We start from the raw sequence: 15,793 nt of genomic DNA, 5'->3' as shown, positions 1-15,793 counted from the left end.
AAGAGCATAAAAGTTTATTGTATGTAAGAACCAAAAACAACAACAAAGCCCCCCCACCTGATATATGTACATTTATTTACAAGACAAAATGACGTGAGCATAATTATTTACAAGAACGCCCTCACAAGTCTGTACATCAAGAAGTAAATGTGAAATTTATTTACAGTCAGAATTAAGAGGCCTCAGACAAGCCAGAGAAAAGATAAAATATCTGAGGCCAACAGGCTGTACGAGTGGAGGCGGCATTGGGTGATCATAGCAACTGGACCCCACGTGGCTGAGAACCAGCAAAGCTGAATGAAGAACACAACGGTAATGAGATACCTTGTGCAAGGCCAGAGGAGGTGGATTTCTGGCTTCACAGGCATCTTTGTGTAGATCAGCTGGGATGCACACACTGGCCTAAACTACAGCTTAGAATCAGCAGGAGGTCCTATGGCTGGGAGTGATCAGCGCTCTCCTTCCTCCACAAACATGCAGCTCAAAACGTTTGCATCAGGACTGCCCACGGAATTTCGATAGGATGTTAGTGGGGAGGGTCCATTAGTGAGATTCCACTGTTGATTTGTATTGGTGGTCGAGGAGGGGAGGTCACTGCTTTGGGTGGAAATTAAAATGCAGCCTCCTGTCGTTTGCATGTGTGGAGCATGGATGGACCTATATCATAATAGCTGTTCTGGGACCCCTCCCTCTCCCCCTCCCCCACCAGTCTGGTCATGCTGGAACTTTTCAGGAGGTTTCTCTTCTCCAGAGAGCTACAGCTGTACCCATCCCAATGCCGCGATTTCAATCCGGGTTAGTTCTTTCCTTTGCAGATGTTAAATGCCAACTTTCTTCCTCACGCCCTCCATCCACGCCTGGCTGGCTCCCCTTCTGGGTCTGTGGTACCCACAGCTGCCTAGCCCCCATGGCTGCATGAGGAGGAGTGGGCTGGCTTGCAGACTGGGGACCTGGTTACTTGGCCTCTTGAAGGACTGATTGGTGCCACCCTCCCCCTGTGAGTTTAACTCCGAGTCCCACGTTGGTTACAGTTCACTGAACCGCACAGAGGGCTCCAGCTTGTGGGACAGCGCAGTGAGGACCTTGTCGAATTTCTCATAGCGTTCCCGCTGGCTGCTCTCAGCACCGCGGCTGCCCCAAAGGAGACGCATCTGGAACTCAGTGCTGAAGATCTCAAGGAGCTCAGCCTTGCCCTGAAATCCTGCAAAGGATACAAGACCCAAGAGCCTCAGAGAGAAGCCAGCCCACCAGGGGACAAGCTCATCACATGCATGCTCTGAACCACCCTAGCCTAAATGGAGCAGCAGGAAGCAGCAGGGATTCCTCTGCCCTTCCAGCTGTCCTGGAGAAGCAAACTGGCCTGGGGCCATGAGATCAAGAGAGCACATGATAAAACAGGTTTCAGAGTAACAGCCGTGTTAGTCTGTATTCGCAAAAAGAAAAGGAGTACTTGTGGCACCTTAGAGACTAACCAATTTATTTGAGCATGAGCTATTCCAGGAGCAGGGTTGGGAGGCTCATGGTTCAGCCACACAATGCCTGTCTCTAGCCTGGAGAGGGATTGGCCGAAACATGGACCTTCTTACTAATAGTGCTGCGATAAAGTACGAGTTACCCCACATCCAGTCCAAGGCCTTAATGATGCTCTGTTCAAAGTCCCTTCAAACACAATGGGCCAGATTCTGCCCTGACTTGGAACTAGGGTGACCAGATATGCCGATTTTGGGACAGTACTGATATTGGGGGCTTTTTCTTATGCAGGTGCCTATTGCCCCCTACCCCGATTTTTCACACTTTCTATCTGGTCACCCTACTTGCAACTCATGATTGCTGGGAACTGCTATGTAACCCAGCTTTGGAGAATCTAGAGGGAAGCAGTGGGGGTGTGATGGGTGTGTACCCCATGGAGGCAATTAAAAAAGTTAATGTGGCTTGGAGAGGCCAATTATGCTATCTGGTTGCACCTGGAGGGTGGGCCAGGCGTATCTGATGATGAAGCCCAGCTGGGCGGTACAACAAAGACAGGAAGTCTGCAGCAGAAGGTACTGTAGGAAGAGAGAGTGAAGAACTCTACAGTCACTCTCTGGGACCAGAAAGTGTGGGAGAGTCAAGGAGGAATCCAGGGGCAGAGTTGGCCCTGGGATCTTTTCCTGAGTAGAGAAATCTAGCAGGAAGCCAGGAGTTACACAGAACGGCCACTGGGGATGGAGCAGGCTCTGGTGGTGAGTAGCCCTGAAGATAGGGCAGAATATGGACTTCTAAGGAGAGAGCCCATGGAGGTGTTATACTGAGGTGCAGAGAAGGATGAAATGTCAAGCCCAGGGACAGCAGAAGTGGGTTTCCATTTGTCCTTTGAGATTTTGTTAGGGGATTCCAGTGGGAGTCCTGTATGGTCTGGCCCTGAGAGAAGGGTAAACCTGGAGAGGCTGTGAGAAAGGCCAGCTGATAGGATACAGTAGGAAGGGAGGCAGCAGCTAGGAGTCTGACAGAACAGACCTTGGCTGCTGGTTATAGAGTCTCTTGGACTGGAACCCAGACTAGAGGGAGGGCCTGGATTCCCTACCAGCTTCTGGGGAAGGTGGTGTGAGGCCCATTAGATGGGGATAAGGACAATGGAGAGCCCTAAGAGAAGGGCATGGGACTGAAGAGCTTTTGTCAGGATGCTGGACTGTTGTTGAACTTTCTGTTATGCTGGGTGGGGAGAAACTGTCCAGAGCTCTAAGTTGGGAGAAGAGGTGGATCACTGCAGGTGGTGCTGATGAGAACTTTCTACGCCAGACCCAGCCACGTGCTCCAGTGGGGAGTCCCCTTTTCCACAGGGGTAAATGCTGCACAAGACCATCCAGCTGGCTGCCGAGCTGAAAAGCACCCTGGGGTGCTTATTTACTGCCAGTGGCATGGTATCCCCTGATTCCATCCCCCCTTCTGTACAGGAGAACGGCCCCAGTTCTGACAGCGGGGCACCCTCTGTGGTGTGGAACCAGCTCCACGGGGATGGGAAGAGGAAGATCTAGTGTTGTATGGACCTTCCCCTTGCCAGTGGGGTATCTAGTGCAGCCTGGAGGGGCTTTTTAGCCCAAAGTGAGTTGGATATCACAGATCAGACTCAATGCTTCCTTACCCTGAAGCTTCACCTCTGCGTTGGTATGGTACAGTCCCCCATGATGCGCCACCATCCGTGCTGCTTCCAGATGGGCCATGACAACCTCCACACCATTGTCTGTGTTTTCCCAGGGCTCAGGGCTGTCCAGGAGTGCGGCATCCCGCTCCAGGAGTGTAATAAGGGGCACGATATGAGGGAAGGTGGTGTTGGTCAGTGGAGGGCCTTCTGTGAAAGAGCAAGAACACACCCACACCCTGAATTCCCTGGCTACTGCCTGATGTTTCAAGAGCCAAAGGGGCCACTTCATACGCTCACCCTCAAAGTTTGTCATGGTGAAAGGTGCAAGACTGAGAGCCATGTGGACTGATGCCCTCCAGATAGCTACAGAACAGGTACAGTCTGGGCAAGATTCCCCCAAACAGGCACTTCCCAACATGCCCCAGTCCTTACCCCACAGAGGAGGGAGACCCTCCCAGGAGCAAGAGGGCACTCCAGTCCTTGGCCTCTCACTACCAACAAGGGGGTCAGTTAGTACCAATGTGGACACCTCTCCTCTACAGACAGGTCTGGGCCAGTCAACTCATTTCACCTAGGTCACTAAATAGCCATCAGATGATCAGTCCACTACAAGCCCTGCCCTAGACATGAACTAGGGACCTAGGGGGGAATGCTCCAATCCCATCTGGTCCAGATTGTCAGGAGGGTAGAGTCAGATTCCCAAGCACTCAGCACTTGGGATCAGATTTTCCAAGAGAGCTCAGTATCCAACGCTGCTCTGAGCCCTTCGGAAAATTTGTCTATCTTCCCAACTGTTTCCCTCTTAATGTCACCCTGTCTCCTTATGGTGGAACACACAGCTGCTTACTCAAGTCACCTGGGACTGGCTCTAGGAAGCAATGTTTATGCCCAGCCACTGCTTTTGTTTGTTTTGAATGGGGCTATTTGGAAAGTGAAGAGGCAGGACTGGTTGGAAGGGGGTGGCAGGCATTCCAGAGCACACGGGCTGTGGACAACTGAACAGCTGGACTCCATTAGCTTGGGGTTGCAGCTTCTGCAGGGTCTTGCACCTTCTGCATCCCAGCAGCAGTGTACAAACGCTGACCGTAACGCCCTTGGCGTTGCTAGGAGGGGGGAAGCTCATGGGGGAGGAAGGATGGACAGATCATAGGCAGCAATCCCACCCCAGCAGCCCCAGTGCGGTTTGGTGGCCCATAACTTCAGAGGCCTTGGGAGGAGCTGCTGCTGCCATAGGGTGCAGTTAGGCTCCGAGGGGAGGGGTAGAGCCACCAGGGACTGGAATGGGGAAGAGGGGGCAAGGGGAGGGTTGAGTGGGGTAGGAGTGACGTTTTGGGTGACTGGCAGAGAGGCCATGATTTTGGAGGCTGCCACTTTCCAGGGGGCTCTCGCTATGGAAATACCCATCACGATGATGAAGAGTCTGGCAGGAAGCCAGGGGGAGGTAACTGGACACGTCCGTTTCCCCTCACTCATTCAGTGGGATGATATGGGAAAATGGGACGGGGCCAGCCCATCCACAGTTCCATGGATGGAGGGGGAGAATCGTATGGACCTTTGCAAGGGAGCTGCAGAGCAGAGCAAAGGGGAAAGAGAAATGCCAGGCGAACGACTCTTCCTCCCCGTTACCTTTTCCTTCATTCAGGCCCTTTAGGAAGGGCTTTAGCTTCTTCTCATAGAGGATGGCCCCCTCGGTGTGTCGCTGGCGCAGTGCCATCCAGGTCTGCTCTAGCCGCGAGATCTGGAAGCAGCAGAAAGGAGGGGTCTGACCATGGGACCGTCGGCAGCAGGCTCTCAGCTCTACAGGGACTGTCCCACCAACGCACTGGGATTCTGGCGCTCATGAGGGACCAGCAGCACCAGCTAGAGCTGGGGACAGGCTAATCGTGGGTGGATCTGCCAAAGCACCTCAGACCTGATCTGCAGCCCCCCTGCTGTTCCAATCCAAGGACACCCCGGCAGCTCAGCTATCACACCTCGCTCCTAACCTGCAACACTTCCTGCTGTGCCAATCTAGGATCCCCCGCAGCTTTGCCTATAAACCTCAGCCCCAACTTGCAGCCTCCCCTGCCAGTCCCCTCTGCGGGCTCCCTTGGTTGCGCCAGCTCTCTGGGCATCTCTAAGCTTGACCGTGCTGCAGTGGTGAGAAACTTGAGAGCTCATCAAAATAATTTTTGCTTTGCTGGTATTTTTTTCCTTCCTGCGTGGCTGGTGATGGACAGCGAGAGATGGGGAGGGTAGGGAGCAGCTCCAGCTCCTTTGTACTAGGGGAAAGTGAGTTCCCAGCTGGGCTTGATTTAAAGTTGAATTCTAATCTCCTTCCTTCTTCTGAAGGGAGCAGCTTGGCCTGTGAGATGCTGGGGCCTTAAAGCAGTGATTGTATCCTATTGGACGGCGACTTCATTTCCTCCAAATAATACAGCTCAGCAAAGAATACCAAATCATGGCCGTATGGGACCGGGCCATTTTTTGGGGGTGGAGATGTTCCCATCCTCGCCATTTCCCTATAGCTCTTTTCTGCTCTGCTTCAAGCGTTGTTCTGAGTTACACCCAGGTTGAACTGGACCCCATGACCCCACAATATTCTCTCTCCGCTCTTCCCCCCCACCCCAACGTGCTGGCGTTTGGGGCTCCAAGAGCCTGAAGGATGCAGTGAGGTGTGTGTGATTTGGGGAGGGGGGTGGGAGAAGGGGCCCAGCTGAGCCGAGCACTCGCCGGAGAGGGGTTTTGGTACCTGGGTCATTTCCAGCGCATTCATCACAGCGGCAAAACTGAACATGTTCCCCAGGGTGCTTTTCAGCTCGGCAGCCAGCTGGATGGTCTTGTGCAGCAGGGCTGCCCGCTCTTCCATGCTGCCTGTGCAGCCCAGGATGTCCACCGCGATCATTACGGACATGGTGTGGAACCTGACGTGGGAGGAGACAGAGAGGCTGAGATGTCAGATGGGGAAGTCAGCAAGGACCATGCAGGAAGCACAGGCAAGGGAGTTAGGAGGTGGCGAGGGGGTATGGAGCCTCTTGGCCACTGGTTCAAATCTGACCCAAGTGAAGAGTGGCCAGAAGATGTCCCCATCATGATGGCTCTGTGGTTCCCCATGTGCAATGCCCTGGCTGCCTCGGTCCAGGGGGACACAACTGGAGGCCTCATCGGCCGGCTCAGCAGAGAGGCTGAGGACTGAATGGTGCCATGGAGCCTGGGCTCCCCCTAGAGGTGGCCCATCAAGGTCAGGTTTGAGGCCCAGCGGGAGGCCAGCACTGGGTGTGGTGCTTGCTCTGCCGCCGCCTGGAGTGCGGGGCTAAACTGAGGATTTCAGTTTCCGGGGCTATTGCTCTGGGGCCTGTCGCTGTCGTTTCAATAACCCCCCAAAAGCAGATTCGGGGCAGAGCAGTGTACGGCGAGGGAAGCTGCATTCGGAACCACAGGCCAAACTTTCCAAATCTGGCGCCAACAGCTAGTCTCCAAGATCCAGAGCGAGACACCTAACCGAGTGGGGCTGAGCCCCACGGCTCTGCTGGAGTCAGGCTGGGCTGCCTGGGACAGGAGCCAAGCCCCACAGGCCCCCTGCCCCCTTGCTTCCCAGCCTACCGTTCCAGGAGGTCGAGCCGAAGTTGATGGCCGTGGGGCAGGGTGAGCAGCTCCATGCCCGAGCTCACTCCCATGAGCCTCTGCATCTCCTTGGTAACACCCAGTATCCTAGCAACCTGCAAGGAAGAGGGGAAAGCAGCTGAAGCTCCTCTAATTGAGGGGAGGGGGCTTGGCTAGGTGCAGCGAAAGTTTTTGCTCTGGACAGGCTCCATTGTGTGGCAGCCACAAGCTTAGGTCTTCCCCCTGCCTCACCACACACCAGCCTCAGCGTGGGCAGGGCTGGCATGGCTCAGCCAAAGAAGCACCGATGCTGGGGACTCCCTAAGCTGCTGCCAGTGCGGGGTTGACACACACAGGGCACACCAAGAGATGGACGGTACTGGATGTGTGTGTGAAGGTACTAAACACTGTGAGCAAATGGAGATGCACCCACTTACCCCAAGGGATGAGTTTGGCCCTAAAGCCCAAGATCCCCTGGTGTCAAGAACCAGCGTCCAGACCCTAGATGGAAACAAACTCTGAAAGGCAAATGGCATGGATGGGGCAGGCAGGTGGCAGGTGTTTGAGGACACAGCCTCAGCAGTGTCCTTGGCAGGGGATGGCTAGTATGGAGCCTCTTGAGGCACTGGTCTGAGAGTCAGGAGATCTGGCTTCTAGTCTTGGCTCTGCCAATGACCGCCAGGCTTTGGGCAAGACACTTCTCCTCCCTGGTCCCCCAATAATCCTGCCCTACCTTGTGCACAGGGTCCCGTGAGGAATGTAATGGCTTTGAGAATGGACAGTGCTCTTTGATTACAACCCAGCCCTAGGAAGCTGGCTCCCATCCAGCCCAGGGGTGCTGGTGACCAGGGTGGGCCTAGCTGATCCCCAGTACGTGCCCTGTGTGAAATGAGGTGGATTGTCTCAGTCCAATTCCAGGTGCACAAGTCCTCACCTCGCAATAAGCTCTCACATAATTGGCATTGATTGTCCCCTTGTCTGCTGTCTCAGAGAGGCCGAGGACTGAGTGGGACCAGGAGAGACTCAACTCCCCTCATGCCTCTAGAGCACTGGTAATACTAATTTGCCCTCACAGTACCCTGTGAGGTCAGCCATACACATGCATTTTACATATTGGGGAAACTGAGGCAAGGAGCACTGAAGTGACTTGCCTCAGGTTACACAGAGTCACTGGTGGATCTGGGATTAAAACTCAAAGCTGGTCACTCCCAGCTCTGTGCTCAGTCCACCAGACCCCACTCATCTGCTCAGCTGGCACAAGATAGGTCCCTTTGAGATGCTAAATTCTTTAGTTAAACGTCAGCTCTTCCAACAAGCCCAGCAAGGGTGGGGTTAGTTCAAAGCAGCAGGTCATGGGAATGACATCGCCCTCCCCACCCTCCAAATCTGCAGTCATACCAGGCAGTCCACTTTGGTGATGTGTCTGGCAAGAGCCTTGGCATCCACCTCTGCCAGGAGCTCCTTCACCTTCTTAAGCACGGCCATTTCCAGAGGCTTGTTTTCCAGAGGGATCAGCAGGGACTGGAATGCCACAGGGTTGAAAGACGAGCCCATCTCCACAGTGGGTGAGACAAAGCCCACAATGTCCTGCTCCCCTTTCATCCTCTGCCCTGCCTCACTGGAGCTGTTCTCTGCAGTCACCCTCTGAGCCCCCTCCACCTTCAACCTCTCCACATAGCTCTTAGTGGGGAGCAGCTTGGTGTCAGGAGTTGGCCTCTCCTGGCCGACAGGGGAGGTGGGGTGGAGCTGGCAGTAATGCCCTGTGTCCGGGTCACTATAGCTGTTAACGGAGGGGGAAGGAGAGGCCCTGGAGTACCCATAGCAGGGAGTGGAGTGGGTGCTATCAGCCAGGTCTGTCAGGGGTTTGTTTCCTGGACACAGCTGTGGCTCGCTGGATCTTCTTATGACTGGAGAGGCTGGGGGTATGCCACCAGCTTGACCCCCTTGGGGCTTTAGCCGTGTCACTGCAGAGGGAAGAGGAGACCCAGTTACTGTAGATCAGAGGAGAGACATGCATCCCAGGCACACCCATAAACACGCATGCTGCATGCCAAACCGAGAAATGCAAGAGACCCAGCTCTCAGATAGAACACACAATCTGGATCGGGACCTATGAAGTTACAATATCTTTGCCATGATCATAAGAACTTCTAGCCAGTCAGAGGGCAGGACTTTGAGCCCATGTTATATTTGAGGTTGCCAAGGACTGGCAGAAATTAGAGTAGTTTCTAACAGTTGTACAACTCTAGGGTTTAGTCCCCCACTCTCATTCCAGACTAGCTGATTCTTTTTAAATGGTGGTGTGTGGGGGGGGAGGGGGGGTTAGGAAAGATTGAGGCCCTTGTTTTCTGTGTACTATTCCTTTAAGTTTCTAAGATCTGCCTCTGTGCAAAGACAGCAGCCATTGTGTTCGAGTGGCTGCAGCCTGTTACATAGGAGATTCTTACACTATGTTCTCTCTGACTGGACTTTCATTCTCTCTCAATGTTTTCCCTTAATCTGAAGAGGGGTTATTATAGATAGTTGGTGTTTCATTAGCAATATGTGATGCAGCAGGCAAGTAGAGTTGTAGGAAAGAGATCTGTCATGGGGTGACAGGCCTTTTGGAGGGAATTGGGGGCAGTTTACCTGGGACTAAAGCTGGTGAGCCAGCCTTAGGGCTAATTGATTGCCCAGGGGCTAACTGATCATCCAGCTGGCTGGTTAGTGCTTATCTGATAGGTAAGTACCTGACTTTAATAAAAAGGTCAGCAGAACTCAGTTGGAGAGGAATCAGTATGGTGATCAGTTGGGGACAGAGAGCTTTTGGAGAGAGGAGATCCCAGCAATGCACAAGGGGAGTGCTTCCTAAACCAGTTATGGGAAGGACTGTTGAGAACTGAACCCCAGTGCCAGGTAGGAGAGAGAGGAAAAAGTCCTGATGATAGCAGTATCTGAGCTCCAGAGTGGAGGACTGAGGGTTATTTATGTAAAGAGAACTTGAAGGACTGGTGAGAACAGTACCCCAGCTTCCAGGAAACATTTTTATCTAGGGAAGATCCAGAGACTGCAAGAAAGGGCACCCCAACAACAGAGCTAGGAGTGGCATCTGAGACCCAAATTGGAAGTTTATTTGGGACATGTTTTCTGTTGATTAGTCATTCTTTGATACAAGATTGTTTTGGACTTATTGCCTCAGTTTCCACACCTTGAGTTTGTATCTGTAGTGTGGCACCTGGCCACTAGGGCTGAGGAAGGGGTGAATCCTGACTCATTGACAAGATCCGTACTAAGCATGTAGAGGCCAGCGTTATGTGCCACAGGGCCCGTGTCTATCTAGCAGCAGCCCGGCCCAGTTGGCATACCTGAGCCTCTGGTGTCACCCCATGCTAAATCCCTGCCCTCTTTCCCCAATTCCTCTCTCCATACTATGGATAATGCACATCTGAGTCTCTGTGTACGACTGCTTTCTAGGGGGCTGAGGGATTCCTACCAGTGCTGTAGGCCGGAGACAGTGGGCTCTCGGAGATGGGAGACACTGGGGAATGGAGATCTTGGATTTGGTCCACGCTGACTGCACAATTCCGGATGACGTCTCGGTGATGCAGTAAGGATACGCTGGGGGTGGGGTAAAAATAGGTCAAGTCACTGATTCCTCTAAAACACACGGCTCCTGTAGATGCTCCAGGGTAGATGCCAAGGGACAAATTCACAGTGTAAATGCGTGCAACTGTATGAAAGTCAGTGAACTTGTGTCCATTTGCGCCGGCAGTGAATTTGGTCCCCAGGCTTCAAGGGTGGCTGGAGTAGTATACCCACACTCCAGGAGAGGGCACCTATGACTTGATTTTCAGGAGAGCTCAGCTCTCATTTACACACCAGCACAAGTAGCCAGACTTTCAGAAGTATGTGGGTGGGGAAGCTCTGCTGAAAAGTCCAGTCTGTGGGGATGGGTTTTTCAAGAGTGCTGAGCACATGCAGCTCTAGCTGAAGTCAATGGGAGCTGCAGCTGTTCAGCACCTCTGGAAACCAGGCCTTGATTCTCTAGGAAATGCTCATGACACTTCAGTATTTGAAGGATCGTAGTCAGCTAATTCAGGCCTAGCGCTTAGGTTTTGTAGGCCCAAAGTAAGAAGAGAAATGTTTGCACAATTGGTGTATTAACTGTCAGTGACAGCAGTTTGTTTGGATTTAAACATTCTCCTCTCCCTAGCCTGTCCCCACCCTCCCCATAGAGGGCTGGTAACCCAAACCCCATACCATGGGGACAGTGCAGGAGAAATTGACTTGTTTTGGTGTCACTGCCTAAGCAGAACAGATGGCAGAAATGGGCAGTGAAGAGTAAGTGAGAGTTTGACAATTCTTTCCATTTCCCATCTCTGGCATGCTCGGCAAGGCCGGGGTATTTTTTTTTTTTTTAAGATCCAATAAAATGAAATTGGAGGAATGTATAACCCTATCAAGTTGATCGGGTGTCTTGTACACGCTTGCTGCAGCTTTAACTGATCTGACTCACTGGTGACGCCAAGGGGTGTTATTGCAAAGTGCTCTGTGGCTCTTAGTGAGGAATGCAGTTGGTTGCTGACTGTTGCTGGTGTGTTGTCCAGTGAGTTGCGGGCTGGGGACTACGAGTCGAGATTCTTGGGTTCTAGTCTGAGCTCTGCCATTGATTTGCTGTGTGATCGGTGGCTAGTCATTTCCCCTCTTGGTGCCAGTCTCCCCAAGTGGAGATAATCCCAGGGATGTGGTGAGATGCCAAGGCCCTCTGAGACCCTTACTGTTCTGCCTTTCACTTATCTCATTACCTGGTTGGGCACCCCTCGCCCCTGGTGATCTTGTCGGCCGTTAATCCGTCTGTCATGGTAATGCTCCGCCTCTTTATGTGCCCCCCTTTCTGGCTGGCAGGGCTGTGGGGCCCGCTGTGCTTCCCATTGGCTAGTCCGTAGCTGGCTTCCAGGTAGCGCAGCGGAAAGGTGCGGTTGATGGGGCAGTAGATGATGGCGCCGCTCTGCTCGGAGACCGCTTTGCGGTTCCCCACGTAGAAGCGCACCAGGGCGGGCACGTTGTCGAAGCTCTCCTGCTCGAACAGGTACTGGATGTGTGTGCGGCCGTTGCTGGACTTCACCATCACCTTGTTGATCTTGAAGTGCAGCGGCTCATTCCTCCAGCGGCACGTCAGCACGTAGTCCCCAAGGCTGGTGAGCGAGTCACGGATCAGGAAGTCCCCGTTCCTCTGGACCAGGCTCTCCGACACCTGGGGGCGTAAGGTGGAGACTATCAGACCTCCCCTGCTCTGGGTGGGGCCAGCCCTGGGGTCAGCAGGGCCTTGTACCAAGTGAGATATTGGGTGGGCACCACCACAAGCAACTTTCCAGAACCTGGGTGGGGGACCGGTGTCAGCCAGGGAGAGGGATCCAGGAACTTGGGGAGGAGGGCGGGGCGGGGGGAGTGGCAGGTGGTGTTTGGATCACGAAATAAATTCATCCTAGAGGGAATGGAGAAGACTTAAGTGCATGGTGAGAAAGAGGAAGATGGCACTAGCCTAGGCCCAACCCTGGGTCCCAATTCTCCCCTGCCCTGCACCTTATACAGTTATTTACACCAGTGCAGAGTTGGTGTGAAGTGCTGTAGCTCCGACTGGGTCGCATTTTGCACCATGTTGCACTGGGGTAGGTGATTCCACCAGGTGTACGGCAGTGGTGAATTAGGCCCCTGATCCAGGCCTCTCACATGGCTGCATGGAGCTTGGGGAGCTCTGCTAACTTTCTTCTCAAAATGTTCCTTGTCACGTGAGCTGGAATCTCTGTCCCATCCCCTGAAACTTTGGGGTGGGAAGAGACCCTCCAGGACACAGAACTGGGGCCAGATTCGTGGTGGGGCCTAAGATGGGACCTACGCCCCAGTTTTAGGCTCCGCTGAGATCCACAAAACTCACTGAAACCTGTAGGAGCCTAAACTCCCTCAGTGCCTACGTTTTCAGGGTAAAAGTTCCCTTGGCACCTGGTTTCTGCCTCCCTCTAGACACCCATCTGCCCCCTAAGTCCAGAGGGAATCCCAAACCAGTGGAAGACAGGCATCCGTCTGCCTAAGTCGTGTGCAGGGCCCGATCCAGTAGGTGGCCTCTCGGCATGCCTACTGAATCAGGTTCCATTCAAAATCTGTCCAGATAAGGGGATGGGGGTGGTGCCTACCTTCTAATTTTTAGTCCAGTGGTTCGATCACTCACCTGAGTGGTTCAATTTCTCCCCTGCCACCTAGGTGAGAGGGAGGCAGGTTCTGAACAGGGGTCTCCCCCCTCTCAGGCAGTCACTCTAACAGTGAGCTAGTGGATATTCTGATGTGGGGCACTCTCAGTATCTCCTGTTGAAGCTGTTCCATGGGGGATAAATAATGAAGAGTGATCAGAGCAGGGGGGCTGGACCCCATCACCCTAACCACTGGACTGCAGAGTCACTCACTCTCTCTCGCCTAATGACCGTTCTACTGTGGATAATGACTGAAACAGTCTTTGGGCCAGAGAGAGGCTGCCTATAGCCCAGGCATGGACCTGGGAGGTGGGAGACCCAAGGGCTAATCTCCCTGCTCCAATCACTCTTTGCTCTAGGCTAAAAGTTATAAGGTGGGTGGTGGCTCCTCCTCCTCCAGCCATTTGCGTGTGGAGCAAGGAACGCACCTAATTCATTCCTGCAAGAAACCACTTAGGTGCTGAAGCCATCCGGCTCCAGGCGATGGGTTCCCATTCGTGGATCACCAGCATGGATAGGTGCTCCCTGCAGTCCCGATCTCCGACGGAGGGGCGGGGCTTAGCACACAGCCCTCTGGTTGGGATCTCCCATTGGCAAGCTCAGATGACTCCCTGCCTAGCATGCTGGCTTTTATGGATGGCCTCGTAAGGTGTCCCTCCCCTTGTTACTGCATAGGGAGCCTAGGCGCCAAACTTGTGGATCACAGGGTCCTTTCTGTAATTTTTTTTTCTAGGCGCCTAAAAGTTATGCCAATGCTGAGTGTTGCAACACCCACATCCCTTTGTGCCCACCCCAGAACAGAGCAGGATTGTCTTGTAGGGCACCTGTGCGGTTGTTCTAACTTGAGTTCCTCCTCCAAGCATTTATCTCCCCGCCTGCCCCAAGCTGGATCTAAAGACTATAGGGGAGGGGCAGGGAAAGGGAGAGAGGCTGGTTCCATGTCCGCTCGAGTGAGTGGAGAGACAGGAGCTGAGGGGACACTTAAAGGGGGTGGGGGTATTTGTATCATCCGGGTTCAAGGGAACTGCTTGTGCCCCCCAAGTGCTGCTCAGAATGGTCCCATGACCACATGGCCAGGCAGTGTTCCCTGCAGCACAGATCCACAGAGGCAATGCAGATTGGCCAGTGACCCTTTCCCGGTGGAGCGGGAAGGCTGCCTGAAGGGGAAATCAAGCCATGAGGTGTCCCAGTGCAGGGGGCAAGAGCGTCCTGCCCTCTCCTTCCAGTCCTGCTAGCAGAGTGGCAGACTGGGCAAGGTGTTGAGTTCAAAGCCCCCCTGCAAAGATGGGCCTTAGGGTGTCTCTTGCTGCACTTGAGGCCAGCCTGGATTCTCCAGGGCAGGCAGCCAAGGCTAGGGGCTTCCAGCAGCAGCTCAGTTCCCCCTCACCTCTCGGGGGATGCGCCCATGGTACCACACATGGCTGCGCAGGTCCGTGCTGCTCAGTTTCAGCTCGTCCTCCAGCTCCTTATGAAGCTTCTCTGGCGAAGAGTCAAGGATGTACTTCTCCTTGGAGAACTGGAAAGAGCACAAGTGCACATCAGCCACCGCTCTGTTCCTTTAGACGTGCCAGGAGCCCAGAGAACACAACCAGCACCCAAGGAGTTGCCCTTGGCCTGAGGAGAGGTCCTATCCTAGACACACAAGACACCCCAAGGAGATACAAGCCCCACCAGCTGTAGAAGGATCCCCTCAAATACAGAGCTGCCACCACACAGCAGAGATCCACCAACACCGAGTTACAGATAGCAGCAGCGTAAGGATGGTTTGGATGGCCTGTCACCAACAGAGGATCGGGGCCTGTGGTAGGGGAAGAGGGATGATGCGTAAAGAGAACTGTCAGCTAACATGAGCTGCAAAATGATCCCGTCACCGGGTGCACAGGGAGGTGCATGGATGTGCTGTCTGTAGTGGATCCCGAGATGACAGCTGGTTTCACGAGAAGGCTCTTGTGAGGAGCCCTTCAATCTGCACATCCCCTGGGGCCGGCTGTGCTGCTTCACTGCTTTTCTTCCTGGATTGATTGCGTGTGTGTTTTGTTCACACACGCGCTTCGGGGAGGAGAGATGTATTGATGCCCCCGTTCCTCCACTCTGGCAGCATATGCTTCTCTGAATCAAAGCACCTGCAACTCCCCTGCAGTGAACGAGCGGTCCCACTGGACACAGCCTCCTCTCTGCCCTCCCTACTCTGCCACCAAACTGTATGACATCACTGGGTTATTTCTGTCTGTCAGAGTCCCAGCAGGCCAGGAGCTAATGACACCAGTGCAACTGAAGGCAGAGCTGCTGGAGGAAGAAAAGTCAGAGCTAGCAATCCTGCCTGCAGCAAGCTGCAGGTGACTACGGCACAGTCCTCAATGCCTGTTGAATCAGGCTGTGTGTACAGTGCGCTCCCTCTGTTTCCAGTGCATCATCACTGCAGGATCCCCTCACAATGCAATTCTATACCCTACGCCTGAACTGGGCTACTGCACTCACTCCTACAATATTTGTCAGCTCAGTCATGGCTGATCGGGTGAATGAGCCTTTATTTCTAAGGGGGGGGCTGGGAATTTGATCCGCCAGAAGGTTTTGGACCAGGTCAAACCCTTACTCTTCTGACTTGTTCAGTACTAATTTTTCTGGGCTGCACACATGGGAGACATGCACACTTACTATCTCCGCACCCCTGGCGCTCGCATGTTGCCATGAACAATATGGAGATGGCTACGTAAGACAGCTGTCGAGAGGCAAGAGGGATGGCTCTGATTTTTTTCTCGTCCGTGGGATAACCACCAAAATGGTACAAAGCTTCCCTCTGTTTCTAACGGGGTGACATCTCCTCGCAATATGTCGGTCATGCTTACAGTTAATGTGGCTGCACAGG

At 53.5% G+C, this 15,793-nt stretch overlaps 1 protein-coding gene across 3 annotated transcripts in view; it reads right to left on the bottom strand.

Annotated features, from left to right (window-relative positions):
* The window catches only part of SH2D3C (SH2 domain containing 3C), a 54,890-nt gene continuing 39,097 nt past the window's right edge, over positions 1-15,793 (bottom strand). For all 3 annotated transcript variants that reach the window (XM_073313991.1, XM_073313992.1, XM_073313993.1), the window contains 9 exons: positions 14,315-14,443; positions 11,488-11,936; positions 10,176-10,300; positions 8,102-8,667; positions 6,704-6,819; positions 5,853-6,024; positions 4,748-4,859; positions 3,122-3,328; positions 1-1,201 (listed from right to left, as the gene is read on the bottom strand). In XM_073313991.1, coding sequence (XP_073170092.1) covers positions 1,026-1,201; positions 3,122-3,328; positions 4,748-4,859; positions 5,853-6,024; positions 6,704-6,819; positions 8,102-8,667; positions 10,176-10,300; positions 11,488-11,936; positions 14,315-14,443 — 2,052 coding nt within the window. In that variant the 3' untranslated portion in view covers positions 1-1,025. The remainder of the gene's footprint in view (positions 1,202-3,121; positions 3,329-4,747; positions 4,860-5,852; positions 6,025-6,703; positions 6,820-8,101; positions 8,668-10,175; positions 10,301-11,487; positions 11,937-14,314; positions 14,444-15,793) is intronic.

This window comes from Lepidochelys kempii, chromosome 16, assembly GCF_965140265.1.
Source record: "Lepidochelys kempii isolate rLepKem1 chromosome 16, rLepKem1.hap2, whole genome shotgun sequence".
Lineage (NCBI taxonomy): Eukaryota > Metazoa > Chordata > Testudines > Cheloniidae > Lepidochelys > Lepidochelys kempii.
This window is presented reverse-complemented; position numbering and strand designations above follow the sequence as displayed.